General features: G+C 33.2%; 5 protein-coding genes across 6 annotated transcripts; 3 read left to right on the forward strand and 2 right to left on the reverse strand.

The window, feature by feature from the left end:
• Nucleotides 1-2,387: 2,387 nt before the first annotated feature.
• On the forward strand, nt 2,388-10,108 carry LOC148226673 (ras GTPase-activating-like protein IQGAP1). 2 transcript variants are annotated; one of them, XM_088203449.1, is made up of 13 exons: nt 2,388-2,551; nt 2,752-3,005; nt 3,073-3,150; nt 3,216-3,360; nt 4,761-5,837; nt 5,902-6,728; nt 7,084-7,946; nt 8,012-8,237; nt 8,307-8,471; nt 8,543-8,722; nt 8,792-9,062; nt 9,125-9,518; nt 9,590-10,108. In XM_088203449.1, exons 1-13 carry the CDS (start codon nt 2,515-2,517, stop codon nt 9,951-9,953), a joined length of 4,881 nt encoding a protein of 1,626 aa, XP_088059575.1. In that variant the 5' UTR covers nt 2,388-2,514; the 3' UTR covers nt 9,954-10,108. The 2 variants fall into 2 exon arrangements, with proteins under 2 accessions (XP_088059575.1, XP_088059576.1); XM_088203450.1 differs by having other exon boundaries at nt 2,402-2,551; nt 2,758-3,005.
• A 1,769-nt stretch (nt 10,109-11,877) lies between these two features.
• On the forward strand, nt 11,878-12,809 carry Cox11 (Cytochrome c oxidase copper chaperone COX11). The gene is made up of 4 exons (XM_088203454.1): nt 11,878-12,041; nt 12,132-12,287; nt 12,346-12,513; nt 12,572-12,809. The coding sequence occupies exons 1-4, from the start codon at nt 11,946-11,948 to the stop codon at nt 12,728-12,730; spliced, it is 579 nt and encodes a 192-aa protein (XP_088059580.1). The 5' UTR covers nt 11,878-11,945; the 3' UTR covers nt 12,731-12,809.
• A 61-nt stretch (nt 12,810-12,870) lies between these two features.
• LOC148226675 (tektin-3-like) lies at nt 12,871-17,395 on the reverse strand. Its single transcript, XM_088203451.1, has 9 exons — nt 17,231-17,395; nt 15,279-15,418; nt 14,969-15,208; nt 14,818-14,908; nt 14,524-14,763; nt 14,210-14,462; nt 14,013-14,143; nt 13,800-13,954; nt 12,871-13,081 (listed from the first exon to the last, which is right to left on the reverse strand). The coding sequence occupies exons 1-9, from the start codon at nt 17,273-17,275 to the stop codon at nt 12,871-12,873; spliced, it is 1,506 nt and encodes a 501-aa protein (XP_088059577.1). The 5' UTR covers nt 17,276-17,395.
• On the forward strand, nt 16,594-18,894 carry Nubp1 (NUBP iron-sulfur cluster assembly factor 1). Its single transcript, XM_088203453.1, has 9 exons — nt 16,594-16,630; nt 16,821-16,916; nt 16,996-17,156; nt 17,516-17,617; nt 17,684-17,774; nt 17,919-17,990; nt 18,055-18,248; nt 18,552-18,723; nt 18,788-18,894. Exons 1-9 carry the CDS (start codon nt 16,618-16,620, stop codon nt 18,811-18,813), a joined length of 927 nt encoding a protein of 308 aa, XP_088059579.1. The 5' UTR covers nt 16,594-16,617; the 3' UTR covers nt 18,814-18,894.
• A 30-nt stretch (nt 18,895-18,924) lies between these two features.
• On the reverse strand, nt 18,925-21,561 carry LOC148226677 (ankyrin repeat, SAM and basic leucine zipper domain-containing protein 1-like). Its single transcript, XM_088203452.1, has 7 exons — nt 21,312-21,561; nt 21,106-21,234; nt 20,147-20,370; nt 19,829-20,082; nt 19,421-19,666; nt 19,150-19,357; nt 18,925-19,083 (listed from the first exon to the last, which is right to left on the reverse strand). The coding sequence occupies exons 1-7, from the start codon at nt 21,508-21,510 to the stop codon at nt 18,949-18,951; spliced, it is 1,395 nt and encodes a 464-aa protein (XP_088059578.1). The 5' UTR covers nt 21,511-21,561; the 3' UTR covers nt 18,925-18,948.
• Nucleotides 21,562-22,434: the final 873 nt, after the last annotated feature.

Genomic DNA, 22,434 nt, shown 5'->3' on the forward strand with positions numbered 1-22,434 from the left:
TTTGTGTGTTTCATTCAAAAATTAAAACAATATTCTTGAAAAATTATCTATAAAAGTACACATCAATATACAAAACCTAAATCTTCGTTAAATTTGATTTCAATGTGATGCTGAAATATCTTTTATTTTAAGTCAGCTCCAGATAATGTAAAAGCAACAGTTAAGTAAGTATAAATGATAAAATATTTTTATGCTATATAAAAATAAACCATATTATTTACAAAACACAACTGAAAAAATATTGCATTCAAAACGTCATGTGTATTTGACAGTTCAATTTTGGTCTTAGCACAACAAATATTGACCTATGTTATTATGAACTTCATGAAGATTAAGCAATAAAATAATTTGGTTTGATCGATATGGCCACCCTAATTTTATTTTATATTAGTGTGATTTTTGAATACATATTTTTAAAAGATATCAGTGATTAATTTTTATTGTCGGACTTCGGATTTAACGTTTATACTAATTTGTCTTTCTTCATAATTAAAAAGAAGCGAAACTTGCAGTATTTTTGAAAGTATGTTCATCCTAGCAGCCCCGAAAGTTGAACGATGACAGATGTCTTGATCGAACCAATGTTGCCAAGTTGTAAGTTTCGAGGTCCGCTTAAAAAAGCTCGTATTTATTGGGTCAGAATTTTAATATGGTGTGTCGGAATATAAGCGGCCAAATAAATATTAGATGGTCAGAATTTATATTAAATGCTAAGAACTATTTTGGCCAGAATCTTTTTTTTCAGTTGGCAATAGTTTTATCGTATATTGTTTTTATTACTGTGACACTAAAAATTGGTACAACTGGTCGATCTGCCATTCGCATATCGGCAGTTCATTATCATTATTATGGTGTTTTAGAGCCAACTTATTTGGTTGGATTCGCAATACTGTCATATGTCAACATAAGTATAACGTACTCCGCTGCCGCTCTGTTGTTATTCCCGCTTCGTTCGTTTCTTTGAATACCTATCCTACATACAATTAAATAGTTTCGTTGAGAATTATTCATGGGGTATTCAATGTTTTGATTAACTCTGATTAATTAACCTGTCCCAACAGTTTTGGTGCGAGAGATATATTTTATAAGATACTAGCGTACCCGGTAATGCTTCGCTATTGCTAAATTTGAGTACATATGTATATTAATTAAATAAATACAATAGATTCGTTTGCATGCGTAGTCGATCATTTTCACGTAATTCATTTCGATCAGCATATGAAAAATTTTGTCTTAATCCTCTAATTCCTACTCGACTTGCTTCCTTTCGTGCTTTGTGTTGTTGTGATGATTTAGTAGCAAGTAACTGTAAAATATGTAATATATTTCGTTCCTTTCGTTGTGCTGTTTCTGTTTCCCTTCGTCTCTTTCTCTCATTCTCTTGGCTCTATTTGTGCGACGAGCAATATTTTGCCGTTTTAGTGGCATTATTATGCAACAATAACAATAAAAATAGCCGAAAATCAATTATCACAATTACTATTTAACAATTGAATATCAAAAAAATATTATTTGATGAAATACACATTCGAAATCAGAGCTCAGCTTCGCCTGACTGGCTAAATGGTTTTGTGTTTTATTCAATTTATTATACCGTTTTTATACATATTCTACACGGTTTTGACCTACGTGACGACGAAAGTGTACGATGTCATTAAAATTAGAATGGCAGCGACATCTAAAACTTAATTTATGGGTTGTACGTGACAGGATGCGAGTATTTAATACTAAATTAAGTCGGCGGGGATGTGACATGATATGACGTCAAAATTATCACGAGCGCGTTTGAGCCTGACAACACTAAAAAACAGCGCTACATATCGGATTTCATATAAACCATTTTTTAAGCACTCATGGCACTAATAAGAACAAACTGATTTTTTAGCGTACTCTGTCTAATTAGCAACCCTTAAAAATATGTTTGTAATCCGCGAAGAAAAACAATATTTTCTTAATAATTCTTAATTACTTCTGTTTTTTCTTTATTTTCTTTATATAAATAAAATAACCTTTGAAGCGATAATAACTGATTTTTCCATTACCTACCTTTTTACTTGACGTCCAAAATGTTTGCAAAATAATAATATCCGTAATATAGAAATAATCCGTTCCATTTTTGTGTTCGCATTATTTCACAAAAACGAAAAAAAAAAATTTATTTTTATGAAAACGCAATACTTTTCACTAGAACGAGGCTCTGGCATACTAAAGTTAACAAGATCCTTAAAACAGAACAATCACTATTGGTGTAGTCACATACCCACAGTGATTGTTCAACAAACATAAAATAAATAATATTAGTTGAAATATAAAAAATATATTTATAATTAAAAAAATGTTGGGTGGCGAAAAGGGTTGTCATTCTCGCGCGAGATTTCCATACGCCTACTGTTATAACGGTCAGTTCAAAGCGAATAGCGGTTGTGATTGTTCCGAAATCGCTCGAAAGATATATTAACAAAAGAATCGCCTTTTCAAATAATTAAAGGCGTAGCGTGCCTTCAATCCGCCATCATGAGTACTGCGGTCATTTCCAAGTTTGATCATGGAGGTAGGATTTTAACTTACATTGTTTACATATTATATGCAGACTGTAAACTCGTTAACCATATTTGGTTTAAGATGGCATTTAATAAATAAATACATACTCATTGTAAATAAAGAAACATAATATATTAGGATATAAGAAGCAGCCTAATGTTTCATTCATCATTTCGAGTTTTTTGTTGTATAAAGAAAAGCTTTCGTTAGTTACAGAATGTACGAGAAAAACTGCTGACGAAATGGATGAGATAAGACACAGAACTTTGGCGTATCAATATTTGTGTCATTTGGAGGAAACAAAAGTTTGGCTCGAAGCATGTTTGAAGGAAAAGCTACCTTCTACGACAGATCTGGAGGAGAATTTTCGTAATGGAGTATATCTAGCGAAGCTAGGGCATTTTATATCGCCGGAAACTTTACTAAAACACAAGATATATGACATTGAACAAAACCGTTATAAGGTAATACTTTGTAGATTTTGTTTATATATTATAAATTACTGTGTACTAATTATTTTAATATATTCAGGTTGCTGGATTACAATTTAGACACACAGATAATATAAATCAATGGTTAAAAGTGTTGCAAAATACGGATTTACCAAAGGTTTGAACATTTAAAATACGCCTATCGTACTTAAGAAAGTTTTTAATGTTATTTGCCATTTTTAGACATTTCATCCGGAAACTACTGATGTATATGACAAGAAAAATATGCCAAGAGTGATATATTGTCTGCATGCTCTCAGTGCGCATCTCTTTAAATTGGGACAAGCACCAAGAATTGAGGATCTTTACGGAAAAGCTCAATTTACAGGTTACTATTTATATTATATTGTATATCTCTATCAGTGGAGATGCGTTAGTACAAACTACTAAAGCACTGCTTCCCCTAATCAATTTCAAATATGTATTCTTTAATCTAATCTAATCATTAAACTAAACTTGTTTATTTTTAATAATATTGCATGTAAAATTTTAATTGTAATAAAACACTATGGGATTGCAATACCGGTATGGTGCAAAAATTTACATTTAATATTACCAGTGCTATTATTGAAATTTAAAACCCGATTTAACCTTTACCGGACAAAAACTGTTTTCTTATTGAATCCACTGTGGTCCATTTCATTGAATCACAAAAGTTAAATTTCTTACATATTATTCATATATCATTTATTTAGGGTAAACTCTGTACCCGTTCTATATGTTGGGACCACTACCTAAAAAAATCACTCCACAGATTAAGCAAGACGTTTGGTAATTCGTTCATATTTAAAAAAAATGAAAAGCCCTATTGGAGTGCTTTTATTTTCAGAAATCAATTTAATTTCATCGTACAAATCATTTTTCTTAAATTTCACCATACAAATCATTGCCGTTTATATCAGTTTAATTTTTATCTGTAAGAATTAATCCTAAATTTTATTTTAAAGACTAATATAATATATTAGCTTAAATTATTTTAATTGTTATGTGTTATTTTTTTATTTTTTTCCCGAGCTATTGCTGCATTCATCTATGCATTCGTAATCAAACATTTGTTTCTTTCTACCTGTCTTTTATTCTACACTTAATATTTTTGCTAATTCCGTTCCTGTCCCGTTCTGTTCCGATGAGTAAATGGCTCCCTGGGCAACCGCCCATACTGCTCTCCCCTTGGCCCGGCCCTGAGTCTAACGGTACCTAGCAGTTCCCAGTAATTCTGTTATACAACAGAGAAATGACCGCTCCGCTGCGGCCTGCCGACCCTTTTTTATGATAAGGATGGCTGAAGAAGTGAAAACAAAAGCAGATATTGCATTCACGAAATTTGTATTTCCATTCAGACATATTTTTACCCAAATAATCCACAGAATACGCTTCACAAATTCACGTCAAAAGCAATAAAATCATGGCGCCTAAACATTTATATTTATAAGGAATAAACAAGTCTCAATAATAATATTTAAATAAAAAACGTATTTGAAAAATTTGTAAAAAAACAATAGTTGCCGGGGTATTTGAATGCTTTGGTTTTGCTAATCAATAAACATGGTGAATCATGCGAGCGGTACTCGGATTATTTTTTTAGTCAATTAATGTCAATACTGGTATTGACTGTCTTTTCTCTCAGTATTATTGCAATCCCTAGTCATAACCGATGCACCACCACTGATATCTATTGTACGTTGATTGCTATTTTTATTCATGTCATGTTATTTATATCTATTTTAGACGAACAAATCAATAGTATGAGTAAAGAATTAAAAAGATACGGAATCGTTATGCCGTCGTTTCAAAAGATCGGCGGACTTTTATCTTCCGATGTCGGAGATTTTGCAGCTTTGCATGCAGCTATCATAAACGTAAACAAATCTATCGAATCAAATGAATCATTTAAAAATTCTCTCTTGAATCCTGCTGCTGGAATACGTTACATACTACCAGAACTATTGTCGACATATCAAGCAGTACTCGAACAAGCCAGAAATAATAAAATTCAGAATTTTCTCAACAAATCTGCTGACGAAAGCTATGTTGCTGACGTATATGATGAGCATCTAAATCAAGTTGAAATACAAGGCTACATCACGACAGTTAACACATCGCATACTTTGGAGAAAATCTTTAAATATCTCGAAAATAATGATGACGTTAAGCTTTATAATAATTTATCAGAACCGTGGATGAATCTGAAGAGTTTGAATAGAAATAATAGAAAAGCATACATGTCGCTTCTAAAGAAATTTAGAAAAGATTACGGAGATTACACCATGAATCACATAGATTGCAGTAAAGTTTTTCAAACTATAATATACGAAGGCAATAGTACTGCCAATGTCGAATCTTCAATCAATGAAGCCGTAAGTTGCATTAATAAAGCTTTGGATGAAAATAGTTGTGCAAATCTTTACGAAGGGTTCAAGAATTTGAATAAAAATGCTAACGTCATCGATATAGAAGAGTTCTTCATGCCTTTGTTCTATGAAGAACTACAATTAAACAAAATTGACTACGGAAGAGACTTGAGTTATGAAGACATCTTGAAGAATATAAGGATTCTTTCGACTGTAGCTCAAATATCTAAGCTATTGGATGTTAACAATTCCGATATCATGTGGGAATTCTTGAATAGTAATATTTTAGAAATAAAATGTTTGCGAAAAGAGGCCTTGCAGGAATACTATAGAGGTCTGAAAACTGCACGTCGTGCCAAGCAACAGGCCGGTTTGCAGTGCACTTTATTGACGTTGATGGACATCCAAGAATGTGTCGATGTCGTAAATGAGCAAGACGATAAAACGAGAGATTGTAAGTATATCAATTTTATTTATCACGCATTATCATAATCAAAATATTTTCAATTAATTTTCAGTGATTGATCAGCTGGAGATGCTAAACAAGGCCGTCAGAAATAACGATAAACAACTTCTGATGGATGTGTTAAGCTTAGAGAATTTCGACTGCTTTCGGCCGTTAAAGGTTGAAGAATCTACATTATATATGAATCTGTTCAAAACGTACATGAAAAAAAAGCACAATACAGAGCTTTGGTTGGAAGACATTAAAGCGATATTGGTCGAAGCTCAGAACGAAGTGGCCGAAGTTGAGTCCATCTGTAAAACGCTCGTAGAGAGCAATCTGGCTCTGTTGAGAATGAACTGTCACGATTTCATGAGGTGCATTTACCAACTCGACGTAACCATATCGGACGATTTGGACTCTAAGAAAAAAGTGTTCGAGATATTCTCTAATGCTTTTGAAGTAAATCGAAAAAATAACGAATGTCCGTGGGTCGTTTTCCATACTCTTTCCGGTAAAACGGCTTATATAAATGTCGAGACTTATTCGCATTCGTGGTCCACCCCTAGAGACTTTATTCCAAACTCTCGGTACCTTTCCATGAAGGATATCTACCGTTTATTGGAAAATTATAAGAACGAGCATTATGAAATGAAGCAAAAGAAAGCGATTGATTCATTGGTTAGATTTCAAGCTCAAATCAGAGGATATATACTGCGTAAAATGATACACGAGATGCTTTACTATAAAAAGCACCAGTCTCAAATTATCAGGATTCAAGCATGGTGGCGTTCTGTTACGATACAGAAAAGATACGGGAACATACTTAGAGAAAGGATTGCCAAGAAGAAGATGGAGAAGCAGAAACCGAAGGATGTTTGGCTTCATTATAAAGAAAATGTAAGTAGTTTGGAATTAGTAAAATAAAAATTCTTTTATTAACACATTGGACACAAGATTAAACGACATTTGGAACTTCAAAAATTATGCGACGGACAAATCCACCCACTGGCGGATTTGTCCGTCGGACATCCATTTCGGACAAATCCGACGGGCAGATCCGCCCGTGTGTGGCCAGCTAATAAGCCCCGCCACACGGCTGCATGTGGAATGATGCCCGGTATTCAATGTGATACTGGTTTTAATTTTTTTTTTCTTTAGGATCGTAGCTTTCTATGCTTTGGTTGTTCTAAAAATGTATTATTAGCATGTATGCATGGTATAGACTGATCTAACAGAACAATTTGTGTTTTAGGTAAATGATATAATTCGTATACAAGCTTTATGGAGGGGCAGAAAAACTCGTCAAGCATTTCTTTCATTGTTTCACACAAAGGAACCACAATTCAAAGTCGTTAAATACTTTGTACCGCTTCTCGATTTCTCAACTGAGGATTACGAGAAGGAGATTCTATTGCAAACACTGAGAGCAGATGCCGTGCAGACCATACGCAAGAATCAAAGCTTATCAAAGCAACTAGACGATATGGACGTTAAAATAGGACTACTGATCCAAAACAGGATTACTCTTCAAGATGTGCTCGTTCACAGAACTAAAATGAACGATTTAGCCAAACAGAGTAACTTAACTCTTCCGGCGGATACTATGAAGCCGAACGAGAGGGCTCCGAAACAAGCTCACATCACCACCAGCATGCGAGGCTTGAAATCGCTGACGAAGGAAAGTCGAAAAATTTTGGACGGATACCAGCACTTATTCTACACTTTGCAAACGAACCCTAAATACCTATCAAAGCTGCTGTTTTGTCTTCCACAAAACAGAACTAATCAGTTCCTTCAGAACGTAATTCTGACTCTGTACAACTTCGGATCCAACGCCAGAGACGAGTATCTGTTACTGAAGCTTTTCCGATGCAGTCTTGAAGAAGAGGTCGACTGCAAGTTTAATAAACCGATGGAGGTTATAACTGGAAATCCGATCGTGTTGAAGATGGCCGTAAATCATTCCAGACAAAACGGACTCGCGAATTTGAGGAGCATAATTGGACCTTTGGTCGAGATGATGCTGAACGATAAAACCATAAGCATCGAGACGAGTCCCGTCGATATCTATAAAGCATGGAGAAATCAGATGGAATCTCATACTGGACAAGTGTCGTAAGTATGATTCAAAATTTATAACTTTTTTCCGATAGTATTAACTGATTTATTTTTATTTGTAGAACTTTACCATATGTTGTCACACAAGATCAAGCCTTATCTTACGAAGAAGTACGAGTCAAATTACGCAAAGGCCTGGAAACTCTAACCAAAACTGTAAAATTGTTTCTTGATAAAATCATCAATTCATACGATTCTTTGCCATTTTCTATTATCTACATGGCTAGAGTACTTCATCATACGTTGATTAAGAAATTCCCATTAGCGCAAGAAAAAGAAATTTTAAAAGTATGCCTCATTTCTAATCGTAATATATTTTTCCTTATTGTATTCTTAAACATGTTCTTCTTAAAACAGGTCATCGGTCATTTAGTGTATTACCAATTTATAAACGCAGCTATTGTAGCACCCGACGCTTTCCAAATTGTGAATCTGCGTCACGATCAGCCATTGACGAACGATCAACGCAGAAACCTCGCATCTGTCGCTAAGATACTTCACTTTTCAGCTTCAAAGAAAGGGGTTTGTATAGTTTGCTTTTTAAATCATCATTAGCGTATTTGTATACTGAACCTGGAACGTTTGTATTACAGTTTGGGGAAGAATCAGCTCATTTACAATGCCTGAATCCATTCATCATCGATTGCCATGAAAAAATGAAGGAGTTTTTCCGCAAATGCTGTCAAGGATCAACTCTAGAAGAATATTTCTCAATGGATGAGTATTCAGAAGCTACTTTATTGTATAAACCGCAAATATATATCAGCGTTCAAGTGAGTCATAATATATTTAATTAGATCTGGTATTAAGAGTGTTATTACAATATATGTATATTTTTTTAGGAAATATGCGATACACACAGTCTTCTCGTCGAGTATGAAGATATAATAGCTCCAGAAATCGACGATAAGTTGCATGAAATTCTTGATCATCTCGGCCCTTCGGATTGCAGCGATACATTCCCGATAGCAAATTTAGTAGCGTCGACTTCCACCGAAGTGTGTTTAACTCTCATAGATAAAGACCAATCAGTGCCTGAAGATCTGACCGATATAAACAAATTGTTTATTAAAACGAAAGAACTTTGTGTCTCAGTTCTACCATTTTTGAATGGTAATACATTTTTTTATAAGTATTTTTTATATATTTGCTTAATATGTTGATTAATTATTTAGGCGAACATCTACTAGAAGCTCTTTGCATCGGAACAACAAAAGAGCAGCAAGATCAGTATAAGGCGTACGTTGAACAGAAGTTATACTCTGGAATGATCAAACCGGAAGAGAATATGACTTTGAGAGAGCATATAACGTTGCTCCGTAAATATTTGAATAGATTAGAAGACAAGGGATATGTAACAAGGGAAGATGGGTATCAGAGCATCGTTACAGCGATCGGATTGGATCTTTGCAACAAAGGAAAGTATAGGCGGAATCAAGTTAGAGCCCTTCAGATGATGAAGAACACAAAAAAAGTTCTAGATCAAAAATTTAAGTATTATCAAGATCAATCCGATTACTATAATCAATACATAAATAAATGTTTAGAAAATCTCAATGCTGGTAAAAAGTAAGTATTCTTTTATGATAGAATTTATTATCTTTGATTGTTTTTTGTCATAAGATTTTATTAATTTTCAGATCTGTTCACTCATTGTTCGATAGAAAAAGTTCAAAAAATCGCAAAATGAAATCTAAAGCTAGCGTCAAGTATACCGCTTCAAAGCTTTACGATAAGGGAATATTGATTGAGATCGACGGTTTGACTGTATCGCAGTTCAAGAATGTACTCTTTGAATTCATTCCAACTGAACACAACGGAATTTTCTCAATCAAAGGAAAGTTCATGGGCGTGGAAGTCGATAAGATAGAATTAGACATCCAATACTTACTTCAATTGCAGTATGAAGGATGTGCCATTATGGATTTGTTTGGAAAGGCTAAAGTCAATATTAATTTGTTGCTATTTTTGTTAAATAGCAAATTTTATGGTAAATTAAAATAAGCTTAGTACTATGTAACTGCGGAGAATGCCAAATAAGTACTAGTATTATGTTGCGTGTGATGTAATTCAATGTTGTACAGATTTTTAGAATATTTTTGTATGTATATATATATTTTAATTGATGATACTTTCGTATAATTACTTTGCACAAAAAATAATTTAATTAGTTTAAGTTGAATGCACCAAATATTTTAGGATTATCATTTTCAAAATTGTTTCTCGTGCAGTTTATAATATTATTATTTAATTATAATAAACTCAAATAAAATTAATTTTGTTTTTTATTATTATCTATTTTAGAAATGTAAATCATTGCTGAAGCAATTGAAGTGCAATGTATTCTTAAAGAATATTTTACTTTGATGGAAAATTAAGAATAGCAATTCATGCACAACACCAGTCAAGAGACACGGCAGATACGAATCTGAAGTTTCGTGAACTGTACCCGTTGAACCTAGCAACTGTCTATGAGAACGCCACGTTCCTACTATCCCTTCCACATGCAAAGTGGGTATCCGTTTTACATACACAACAACCTGAACTATGCACGCTCAACTCCACTACACATCAACGCTTGGACTACTACTTCGCGCTGAGAATAGATAACACTAGTCGACAAATTTCAACGTTTTGCTTGCTTTAGATAGGAAGTATGCCAATTCTTAAAGATTTTGACATTCTAAGTTCGAAAATGAAAATGAAAACATTGGATTAACTCAGATTTACCAGATATATCAACTATTTTTAAAATAAAACTACAAACATGCTTGCGATGTAATACAAGCTAATTGCAGCACAAGCACTGTTAATATATTTTTCTAATTATGAAAAACACAACAGCACAATGTAAACTGAACAATACTTGCATGTATGACGTCTTTGTACCGCCCTCTTGTATAAATCTAAAGGTGTTTCACACGTGACATTCCAACGGTAGTTAGCTAACATTTACGGACTTCATTTACCTTGGTAACGTCTCTCTATATCAGAGATGTTCTGTTCGCCATGCTCAATGCTTACAGAACCACAGTTGTCAAGGAAAAAGCTAATGTGAGAATGTAAAAATTGTATTTTTAAAGACATGTTGCATGTTTTCCTAACATGATATTGTTCTAGCATGTTGCATGTTTTCCTAACATGATTTCCATATTGTTCACCAGTTCTTTGTAATTCTCAGCTTTGTGATTTCCAAGAAAATTATTTGCTACCATCTTAAAATAATTTCATCACCATATAGTACAGCATCGAAGTGTATATCCTTGAAGAGCCTGGAAATCTGTGGACTCACGAATATATCCTCTTTAACTTTGGCGGAAACTTTTCTCTGAAATAATGAAATGCTGTGCTTTTACGGTTCACGGCTTTGGCAACATTCTTCATGAGTCCAAATCTTATATGCAAAGCTGGTAATATGATCTAATTGCGGTCAATGAGGAATGTACTTACTACGTTCTTTGATCAAGATTCCATAGCTTGTTATTGACATTTGACAGCTGTTTTCTGAACAATAGGCTGATGAGAGAATTCCTTGACTGATACAATAACTTATAAATAGGAGCAGAAAGAAAAGCAAATTAGGTGCCATATATATCATAAATATATAAATAATAAAGTAAAATACAAACATAGAATTATATGTAGATACTAAATAGACATAATTTATATTTTAAGATCAGATTCTTGTTCAGCACCCTTGAATTAGTAATATTCGTCTATTTTGGTTTTTAACTGTAGACTAGTGTAATTATTAGACACGTATTTAGAGCTTCTCTCCTTTAAAAGTTTGCAATAATAACTCAGCTTTTTTAAATTATTTTATATGAATCTTAAGCTTAGAAACATTGAAATCAATTTTCAGTATGGGAATATGCATTTTAATTTTAGTGGGGAACGCTGATATAAAATATTTTTAATAAAATTACTTATGCTTAATATATATGATGTTAAGACCATATTATAAAAATAGTTCTGTCAGTGTCGTTCGCGATCGTCATGGCCGCCAATACGGCGAGATATCTCGTTGCTACTGGAGTAGCATTTGCAGGACTTTCTTACGCATCAGTTCCGCTTTATAGGATATTTTGTCAAGTACTTTATCTAATCTATATATTAACAAAAGTATTTCAACGATGTTTACATAATTTTTCAAAGTATATTTAATTTGCAACTAAATTTTAGTCTACCAGTTATGCGGGAACGACAGTGGTTGGACATGACGCCGATAAAGTTGAAACGATGAAACCCATTCGCAACAGACCGATTAAAATATTCTTCAATGCAGATAAATCTTCAGCTATGCAGTGGAACTTTAAGCCGCAACAGTCAGAAATTGAGGTATTGCTATTTGTTAGATTTTTCTTTCGATGATATTTTAATTGAACTGTTATTTCAGGTTGTGCCAGGTGAAACTGCGTTAGCCTTTTACACAGCCGAAAATCCCAGTGATAAACCCGTAGCCGGTATAAGCACTTATAATGTGGTACCGTTTGAGGCCGGACAGTACTTTAACAAGATACAATGTTTTTGTTTTGAAGAACAGCAATTGAATCCTCGCGAACAGGTTTGTTGTATTTATTATGGTTTTTTTATTGTCTGATTATGTATTATGATTATTTTAGGTGGATATGCCAGTATTTTTCTATATAGATCCCGATTTCCACGATGATCCAAAGATGGAACTTGTAGATGAAATTATTTTGTCGTACACATTTTTTGAAGCTAAACCTGGTTTCAGTATACCTCTTCCAGCGTATATGAAAAGTGGGAACTTCTCATAGTTTTTATTCGATAAGTAGTTTTATTATTTGTTATGAATTGTTAAAAATAGAAAAATAAATAATTTTGTTAATATTCAAATAGTTTATTTATGTAATTTTGTGCATTAATGTAATAGGTGCAGTAACTATAAAGTGCATTTTTAATATTGAATCGAAGCAGTGACTGGATATCCTCTTCTTATTCCTCCGCATTGATCTCTATCGATGAACAGAGTTGAAACTTTGTTTTGGAGATCGGCTTCCAAAGATGCACGTGTAGATAATAGAGCTTGGTGGTTGGATTCAGCTCTGGCAAGTTTTTCGCGCAATCTTGTAATACTGTCTTGTAAGTCGCACACTTCTAAAACCAATCTATATAAAAGTAATATTAAATATCATGATCTAAATTTAGCTATATGTTATATGCCAGCAAATGCAAACTCGTGATCCAACATTTTGTAAATTACAAAAAAAAATATGACACTAATCAGTTATTCAGCATCCTTTCCACTACCATGACATTTGATTTTCCTTTCATTATTATTGTCACTGTCAAAACTATACTATATTTGCGTTAACACAGTCAGTTCGAGAGCCATGCATTTCATCATTATTCATAATTGAGAAAGGGTTTACACCTCTATTAGTACTAAAAAGCACACAATACAGATATACGTTCGGTGCTTTACAATTGGCCAACTGGAAGCAAAGATATGTGCAATTAAATAAAAACACTTTTTTCAGAATGAAAAATACGAATTATCTCGAGAACTGTTCTATTGTTTTTTAATTTTGACTTCATTTTTGGATTTAACTCGTAATTTTACATAAGAAATGCTGTCAAATTAAAGTTTTTTTTTAATTTGTAAACTAGGATAACAGATAAGGAAATAGAATAAGAATGTACAACAATCTTTGTTGGATTAGTTATAAACTGTATTGTTACCTACCTTGATGAAGTAAAGCTCTTGATTTTTAATTTTTATATTATAGATGAATTAAAAGTTAAATATATTTTAATTTATTTTTTTAAATTACTCAGTATTTGACTCAAAAAGTTCGCTATCGCTGTTATAGCTATAATAAAAACCTATTATGTGCATCATCTCGGCATTTATCAAGATGTGGTCTATTTGTTCTCGCTTGAAGTCTTGTATGAGCAACTTTCATCGGTGCAGTCTTTTCCTGTATCGCACGGTTTAACATCTCAATTGTTTTTTCCACATCGAAAATCTCTTGTTGAACCTTTAAACAAATATATATTAGTAGATGCTAATTATATATTATAATTACATTTCAATACTTTATGTAGATGCAGTTGAAGTTTATTCTTCATTTCGAGCGTTTGTGAAGTTTTTCTTGTTAATGCATTGTTTGTGCTGCTCCATTGATCCCATATGTGTGAAGCGCACACGTTTATCAAATGCTCAGCATCTTAATTAATTACTTCATTAATAAATTTAATCAAAAAATATATAAATACCACACAGATAATAATACCAGATCTCATTTGAGATGATCGAGCTCGTTCTGTCTGCGAGCGTCTAACGACGTTTGAGCTAGCTTCGGCCCAAGACGGCGGTACGCTAATAGTCGGATCGAATCGTTCTATTCCGGCATAGTATTGAATACCACGTGAAGCATTATTTAATTGGTGGCATATAGTATCAATACCCAACGCTCCTTCTTTATTTCTAATATCTGTCTCTAATTCATGCTGTGCGGCTCTACAATCTCTTAATTGTGCGTTGATCTAAGATAAATCATATTATGTATAAGTATTACAAACATTTACATAGAAATATAAAACTTACCTTATTTAACATATCACGAAAATCATTCTGGCATCTATGTAAATTCTCAACTTCTTTCAATAGAGATTGTTCTGGATCATCGTGAACTAGCTCGATACCTTGCCGTTTCTCTCGATGATAGAGACACTCTTGAACGACATGCAACGGACCCTCGCATCCTTGCAACGATCGTTCGACTTGACGACGGACATTATTAAGTTGCTCCATTTCGTTCACCAATCTCTCTGATTCTGTACTTAACTAATAAAATAATAATTAAACAAATCAAAATATGCTCATAACTTATAAACATACTTCATTTCTCCAAAATGTTGTATCAGTAATCCTTTCACCTATCCTTCTGCCGGCATCTCTTTGACCCTGTACTGTCTTCTCGTCCGCTTCTCTGCAACAAAAATACACAATACAAATATATAAAAGTGCTGCTTTGAAATAAATATCTCACCGCACACATCTCATGATATCGTTTCTCATTCTTTCAGAATAGTTTCGTTTAACGTCCGAATCGTTGTAATTTGAGATTGTGTTTTGCCCCCACTCGTGTGGAGTATATCTGGTGTATAAAGCCGCCCTTGTTGCGTGCGTCGGTGACTCTTCAAATCCTGTTACTAGATTTGGAAATCTTAATTGCTCAGATCCACCAGTGTTAGGTTCAACGAATCTGTTTGTTATGGAATGTGAAGGACTAAAAAATAATATGGAAATTAATTAAAATATCTTATGCATTTTTATCATTTAAATAATGCTGTACAAACAGTGGCTTATTTTCAATGCGTTCATAACCCATATCTGCTCTCCAGGGATGAGTTCTGGACGTTTGATAGCCATCGAATATTTTCGGTGGCGGTGTTACTGCAGTTCTTACTTCTCTCACTGGATTCCATGGTTGTAGTTGCTACATCATTAATTGAATAATTGTACGTATTATAAAGTATGGTTTTATATAAATAAACAGGTCTTATGATATAAACACATAATCTTTATAAATTCGGTTTAAAAATTAATGTCTTGTTTTGGATATACGTATTTGTCTGAATTCAAGATATACAAAATTATTTGAATGATGAACTTATAAAAAAATATTATAGGCTCCTTGCATATCTTTTATAGAGAGAAGTAGATAGCCACTACTAAAGGTTAGAAAACCCTGCGATAACTTGTAGCGTCCTCAAGTATGGTTTCAATGTCTGCAGTTCCAGCGAATTAAAATACTCATTGTTGTTAGAGTGGAATCAGAGGAAAGAGGCAAAAATTTCAGAAATTATATATTTTTAGCTCCCACAGTAATTTATCTTCCTCGAACAAAAATTTCCAAAATAGCCTTTTTTTAGTGTGTTCCTTTGATATTTTCAAATGCTGGACACGTTATTTATAACCAATTCAAAAGTAAAACTAAAAATGGACAATTTTCACGCGTCAATGCTATACCGCTTTGTCAGAGAATTTCGGGATATCGTACGGTAAGTATACCCATTTTTCTGGGCTATTTTTTCTTTTGCAAACATTTCAAGAGAAGGAAGAGAAAAAAGTAGTTTGTTGTTGAAAGCTAAAAAAGGTCACTCCGGAGATTTTTGTTTGTACACCCCATACCTGGGTAAACGAACAAATACAAAATATGTCCGAGGTAACTTTTTATTTAGCTTTTTTTAAAGACACGAATTGGTTCGCGTACTACAAAAATAAGTTCGCAGGCCGCCAATTGGATAGCGCTTATCTAATCAATAATAAAATATTCATAATTTGTAAACTATACTATTATTTATAATTTGTGAACTAAAACATTAATTTAATTTATGCACAATTTCGAATTTTTCGTAAGGCGGCTTCTATAAATTACGTCACATGTTTAGGGGGAGGGTCAGCGGAATTGTGAAACAAATAGGAGTCTGGCTCAGTGAAATTTTGTGACACAGGGAGGGAAGGGAGGAGGTAAAAAAATACTAAAATCATGTGACGTAATTTACGGAAGCCGCCTAATGCAATAACAACTTCACGTGCAAATAAATCATCTATCTTTTAATTCGCTATTTAATTCATTTTTGAACTCTGGCAGCACTGAGTTTCAAATTTGACACTTCTGACGTATAATTACAAATGGCGACTGATGGTGAGTTTTTGATAATAAATATTTAAGGGTTTTTAACCATTTTACTTTCAATATGCACTATATAAATGTTATTTACATTCGGTAATAGCATTTATATAATAATTTATGACACTTGTAGTTAAATATATTTTGATAACGTCGCACATGTATATTTTTCCATGTAATATTATAAGAACGATAAATTTTCAAGGCGGAGGATGCCCAGCCGCTGGCGGTGCTCCGGGGTTATTACCAGGAGAGGCTCCAGCATGTCAAGGCTGCCCGGCAAAAGCTACTTGTTCAGCTGGTAACTATTTTTGTATAACTTATAATAAGGAACCAATATATAAGGAACTACAACATTGTCATTATGATTATGATCGTAGGAGTGGCTGCAGGACCAGATCCCGGAATCCAACTCGTAAAAGAACGTCTTAGCGAGGTTAAGAACAAAATATTAATATTATCCGGCAAAGGAGGAGTCGGAAAGAGCACCGTATCAGCACTCCTCGGAAGAGCTTTGGCCGCGAAGTATCCAAATAAAAACGTAATACTTTAATTTATCGATTATTTTCTCAATTGACTTGATCATACCCATAACATATATTTAAAAATACTTACCCTATTGTATCTACTCCTGATCTCGAGAGAATTACCGAAATTCATTGTAACTTATTAACTAGCTGTTAAGCTGCACCAGTGACAAGCGTTCTTGCGGAAAGTTCGGATGGTACTGACTGGTACAGCCCTACCTCTATTTCGCGTTAAATTTGGGTCACAAACTCCTTGCACCGATCGGTTAACTTTGACCCATTTCTTACATTATATATATATGTATCCAAAAGTTTTGTTTGGTGTTCGAAAATCAATAATTTTTTATGTAATAAGCTTCTGTGTTTAATTTAGATTGGTGTCCTTGATGTCGATATTTGCGGGCCGAGTCAGCCTCGAGTCTTGGGGACGATCGGAGAACAAGTTCATCATTCTGGATCTGGTTGGTCACCAGTAGTAAGTTCAATTATTCAATTGAAATAAATTTATATAATCTGTAATAATACGATTATTAAAATACAGTATGTGGAAGATAACCTATCTTTGATGTCAATTGGATTTTTGCTCGGTAGTCCTGATGATGCAATTATCTGGAGAGGACCTAAGAAAAATGGTAAGTGTATTATAAATATGAATATCGTCATGGATTTGTTAAAAGTAGTGGAAATTTCACTAAGCTTTTCGATCATATTGTAACATTGGAAGTTTTGACAAAAAACTCTTTGTATAATGAGTATAAAAACGAAGCTCTTTTCAGGTATGATCAGACAGTTCCTCACTGAAGTCGATTGGGGGCAGCTTGATTTTTTGTTGATAGACACTCCTCCTGGTAAAAGCATAAAAATGATGTCATAGTATTTTAAGGAGTAGTTATTTTTAAATGATTATTGTAGGCACGTCTGATGAACATTTATCACTGGTGTCCTATCTGAAGGAAGCAGAGGTTACAGGCGCTATTTTAGTAACTACACCGCAAGAAGTCGCATTGTTGGACGTCAGGAAAGAAGCCAGCTTTTGCAAAAAGCTGAATGTTCCTATTTTGGGACTAATTGAAAATATGTCTACCTTTGTGTGCCCAAAGTGTAAGGTAATATTTGTTGAAAATTCTTAACAAAAGACAATCTTTCTGTTTAATCACTATGATATAAATCCAAAGGTGTTTCGGCCACATTGTACGTGGCCTAGTCGTCTCAATTAATCATGGTGGGCTTAACTTGAACTCCAAATTTTCCTTTTGTTTCCAAATCCAAACCTTTGGCATCTTCAAATAAAATTACTCCTCGATATTTCGGATTGTGTTCCTATGTTTTGTAACAATTCAGATTTTGATTACTTTCTGAATAGCCATAGTAGTAATAGATTATTACATCATATATGTAAACTTTTTCAGACGGAAAATGAAATATTCCCATCGGATAATAATCATGATAAGATTGATGCACCCTTGTTGGGCAAAATGCCTTTGGATCCAAGATTAGCTCGATGCTGCGATACTGGTAAAGATCCGTTGTTAGAAATGCAAGATACGCCAACTATTAAAGCACTAAATTCCATAGTTGAAGGTATTTATCATATAATAATGAAATAAATATTGCAAATTTAATTATTAAAAAAATTTTTTTTCAGAATTAATTCTTCAATGCAAGATGTGATAACACGGACTAAATAATTACTGTTTTATGTTAAATTCCAAAAAATATAATTATTATTTTTAATAAAGCATTGTAATACAAGATTAGTTTTTCAATACTAAAAATACTAAATTGACCTAAAAATATTTATTTACTCTATAATTTAACAATTGTGAACACAATAACAATAACAGTTGTTATGAATATAAAACTCTTTTTACTCAAGACACTCCTTTGTACTGATTCTTTGGGTTTTATTAAATCACCAGATGGTATTTTCTGTTTGTTAATCTGAAATAAATTTATAAGCAATTTGATAAAACGACAATAGTTGATTAAAAATAAAAAATAAATCACCTCATTTATTATAACCCTAGACTTTTCCACTTCCAATCTAATTTTCTTCAATTCTGCTATAATGTCATCGATACTTGGATTTAAATTTGATGGCGTGTTGTCTTTGACCAGTTTCAGTTTAGTCATTTTATTGATGTAAGTCATCGATGAGTTGACGATTCTCATGTATTTGAGATGAGCTGCTATATAATTGACGTAATTTTGAAATCTAAAATTTAAAATAAAACATTCATAAAACATCTTTTACGTATGTATAAAAATAATGACATACTCGAATTCGTTTTGTTTAGAAATTCCCAATACGATGTTTGTGTTCCATCGGTAAATGTGGAATTTATAAATACCAGATAGTATCAACTTTCTTTGATATGGAAATACTACGTTTATATTCTTGAGATCGTCATCAGACATAGTCAAGAAAGTAGTTAAATCTACGTTGTGTTGTTCGAACAATGGCGCAAGCCTTTCGCAGTACATCCCATTTAAAAGTTTAGGGATGTCGCAAAAATATGCTGGACTGTAACATTTGAAAGATCATTATAATTCAGAAAAGTTAAAGCATCCTAATAACAAACCCAGGTAAAGAATGAGACATTTTCTAGTCATAATATCTAACTAATAAAATATGCAATAAGTTCCTTCGCTAATAAGATAGTAGTATTGTTGTAATTTTTATAACCTGCTGTCAAGTATGTTAGGAAACATTTGTTGCCAAGTTGTTTTGTACATATACGGCCTCAAATAATCGGCCCTTAACTCTTCTTCATCCTTCAATAAATCTTTCAAAATGATCTTGATCGGATTATAATCTTTACTTAATACGAGCGATTTCAGCGACGTCTTGTGCTTATCGGCAATATTGAGTTCTACGCCTGCATCGATCAACCATTCCAAGATTTCTTCGCGGTTGTATTCAACGGCATAAAAAACTGCCTAAAAATATAATTTACTCATGTTTTTGTGCCAAATTAACTGCGCAATGTATATTGCTATGTACCGTTTTTCCGTGAGAATCTTTGATTTCTAAATCAGCCACAGGTATTAAAATTGAAACGACTAAATTCTTCCCAGTTTCTATGGCCTTCATCAACGCCGTCTGTCCGTATCTGTCGGTGAAGTTTATCATGGCGTTGTTATCCAACAAGAGTTTGACGGAAGCGAAATTGCATATTTCGTACATGCTCGTGCTCAGGCAAGCACACATCAAAGGCGTTAGAGCTTCTGAAAGTTAAAATTTCAATATATAAAAGCATAAAGACTAATTCTGATAAATAAATTAAGTCACTCTCTTCAAAGAGCAAAAAATATCATTTTTACATCCACTAGACTTTTGTGTGCTCTTTCAAATGAATACTCTCGAAACAAATGTTCAGTACTGGCATTTTATATCCGTACCTATTGATAACTACCATTGTACTAAACAGTATTCCACCAATTTTTTTTGAAAAATTGATCTTGTTAGACACTGATTTGTATCAAGTTTTTTTATTCACCAAATTACATGAAAATGTTCATTAATTAAGAAATTTGTTATAAATATTAATAAAAACACATATTTATTCACACAATTCTAATTTTCGCAGGATTTTTTTACTACCGAATTAATTTTAATTGCATGAAAATTACGTAATTGGCTAGATTAAAGTTTAATTCCAAAAAGTTTGATTCTGTGATATTTTAGGAATTCATGTGAATTGTGTAATGCGTTCAGTTTTTTACTTGACTCAAGTAAAAGTATCAAGAAATGATAAAAGCAATTCAACATTAGATTAATGTTCTTGATTTGATGTATTTATTTATAAAAAAAAACTTATTGGAATTTAATTAGATACAATATTTAATTTTAAAGACATGTTTTCAAATTATGTATATTGTTTTAGTGTCCATAGATAAATTTAACGTTTTTACTTTTTTAGACCGATATATAATTATATAAATGAATTTTGAAAGTTTAACCATAGTGGTAGTTGGGGTTGGCTCCAATCTCCATCAAATATCTAACGATTTCCGGCTGAGAAAACGAAGAAGCGTACATGAGGGCCGTCCAGCCTCCGTCTAAGTGTACGTCGACGTCAATGAAGCCATCTGCAAAATAAAGTATGTAATAGAGAAATTAAGATAAACTTAAGACTTTCACTCGAAATATATATTTGTTAAATAACCTTCTTTGGCTTTCTTCAGTTCTTGCAGGTTACCGTCGATGGCTGCACGCTGCCATCTCTGTTTGGGAGGCAAATCGCGGTGCGCCAACAACACTGCTTCAGACTGATCGCTGAAGCCTTCGTCGCTGCTGTCGAACGGATCGGAAAAGCCACCGAAATCATCGTCTTCGACGTTCCTCCTGCGGTCCCAACCGGCCATTTTGACATTACTTCGAAAACGGCGGGTGTCAGTGCTGCCAGCGTCAAAAAACAACTTATTTTTCTACTACATTACAAACATACTATATGTAGCGATGTGCGCCCAACATCAAGCCGAGAAAAATTAAACATCAAACAAAACCTGTCGTAATTTTTCGAATATCTGTCGCAGCGAGTGTATCTGGTCAGTTGTTGAACGTTTCTTCATGAAGCCATATTGGTACTTTTCTATTACGAGATTTGAATATGGGAGTATCCTCTAACACAGTATAAATGAGAGTATTTTATATCGAAAATTTAAAAGGGTGATTTCTATATAGTTTTAACATTTAAGAAGTTCCATTTATCGGCCAATACTTCATTTTTCCATATTTCTACAATTATGTCGTGTATGTATTGGATTACCGCCGTATTACACCAGTTCGACAGGTATTTCGTCTGTACCTGGTGATTTGTTATTTTTTAGCTTCATGATGGCTTTGCTAACTTTTGCCATAGTTATTTAATCAGAATAAGCTTGTAGCTGTTGGGGTTCCAGTTAAGATAGAATATGCAGATCATCAAAATTATTCAGATTTTTATTTAAGTATATCTCGTTTAATATCTCCTCACTATCATTTCGGTAACAGGTTACTTGTGATTTACAGCTTTTTCTCGATCTATTTATGTTTTGGTAGAATAGTCTACTTTCATTTCTGTTATTTAATATTTTCAATCGATCCGACTGTTATTTTTCAAAATTCTTTTTAACATTCTTGTACAGTTTCTTTGTTGCATTTTTTTTATATACTTGGTTTTTATTTATAGTTATTTGTTTGCATTCTTTATCATACCATTCTGGTCTTCTTTGTGGTCCTAATTTTCCCAATTGGTTTTCTGATGCTTTATGAATAACGCCTCTGGGTTTTATCAAAGTAGAATTAAT

This window comes from Plectrocnemia conspersa, unplaced genomic scaffold, assembly GCF_051122295.1.
Source record: "Plectrocnemia conspersa isolate PC_06_02 unplaced genomic scaffold, ASM5112229v1 ptg000014l, whole genome shotgun sequence".
Lineage (NCBI taxonomy): Eukaryota > Metazoa > Arthropoda > Insecta > Trichoptera > Polycentropodidae > Plectrocnemia > Plectrocnemia conspersa.

Bases quoted from the DNA above. Each gene is read 5' to 3' on its own strand.
- LOC148226673 (XM_088203449.1), top strand. From the start codon at position 2,515: ATGAGTACTGCGGTCATTTCCAAGTTTGATCATGGAG. The intron at 6,729-7,083 runs GTAAGTAGTTTG...TTTGTGTTTTAG, and splicing joins GGCTTCATTATAAAGAAAAT to GTAAATGATATAATTCGTAT. The intron at 8,238-8,306 runs GTATGCCTCATT...TTCTTAAAACAG, and splicing joins AAGAAAAAGAAATTTTAAAA to GTCATCGGTCATTTAGTGTA.
- Cox11 (XM_088203454.1), top strand. From the start codon at position 11,946: ATGGCCGCCAATACGGCGAGATATCTCGTTGCTACTGGAGTAGCATTT. The intron at 12,042-12,131 runs GTACTTTATCTA...ACTAAATTTTAG, and splicing joins TTTATAGGATATTTTGTCAA to TCTACCAGTTATGCGGGAAC. The intron at 12,288-12,345 runs GTATTGCTATTT...CTGTTATTTCAG, and splicing joins CGCAACAGTCAGAAATTGAG to GTTGTGCCAGGTGAAACTGC.
- Nubp1 (XM_088203453.1), top strand. The intron at 17,991-18,054 runs GTAAAAGCATAA...TGATTATTGTAG, and splicing joins GTTGATAGACACTCCTCCTG to GCACGTCTGATGAACATTTA. The intron at 18,249-18,551 runs GTAATATTTGTT...AAACTTTTTCAG, and splicing joins TTGTGTGCCCAAAGTGTAAG to ACGGAAAATGAAATATTCCC.
- LOC148226675 (XM_088203451.1), bottom strand. From the start codon at position 17,275: ATGAATTTCGGTAATTCTCTCGAGATCAGGAGTAGATACAATAGG. The intron at 14,144-14,209 runs GTATTATTATCT...TAATTAATTAAG, and splicing joins ATCATCTCAAATGAGATCTG to ATGCTGAGCATTTGATAAAC. The intron at 13,082-13,799 runs GTTTTTATTATA...ACTTTTATATAG, and splicing joins CGAGATGATGCACATAATAG to ATTGGTTTTAGAAGTGTGCG.
- LOC148226677 (XM_088203452.1), bottom strand. From the start codon at position 21,510: ATGGCCGGTTGGGACCGCAGGAGGAACGTCGAAGACGATGATTTCGGT. The intron at 21,235-21,311 runs GTTATTTAACAA...TTTATTTTGCAG, and splicing joins ACTGAAGAAAGCCAAAGAAG to ATGGCTTCATTGACGTCGAC. The intron at 20,083-20,146 runs GTACATAGCAAT...TTATATTTTTAG, and splicing joins AAGATTCTCACGGAAAAACG to GCAGTTTTTTATGCCGTTGA.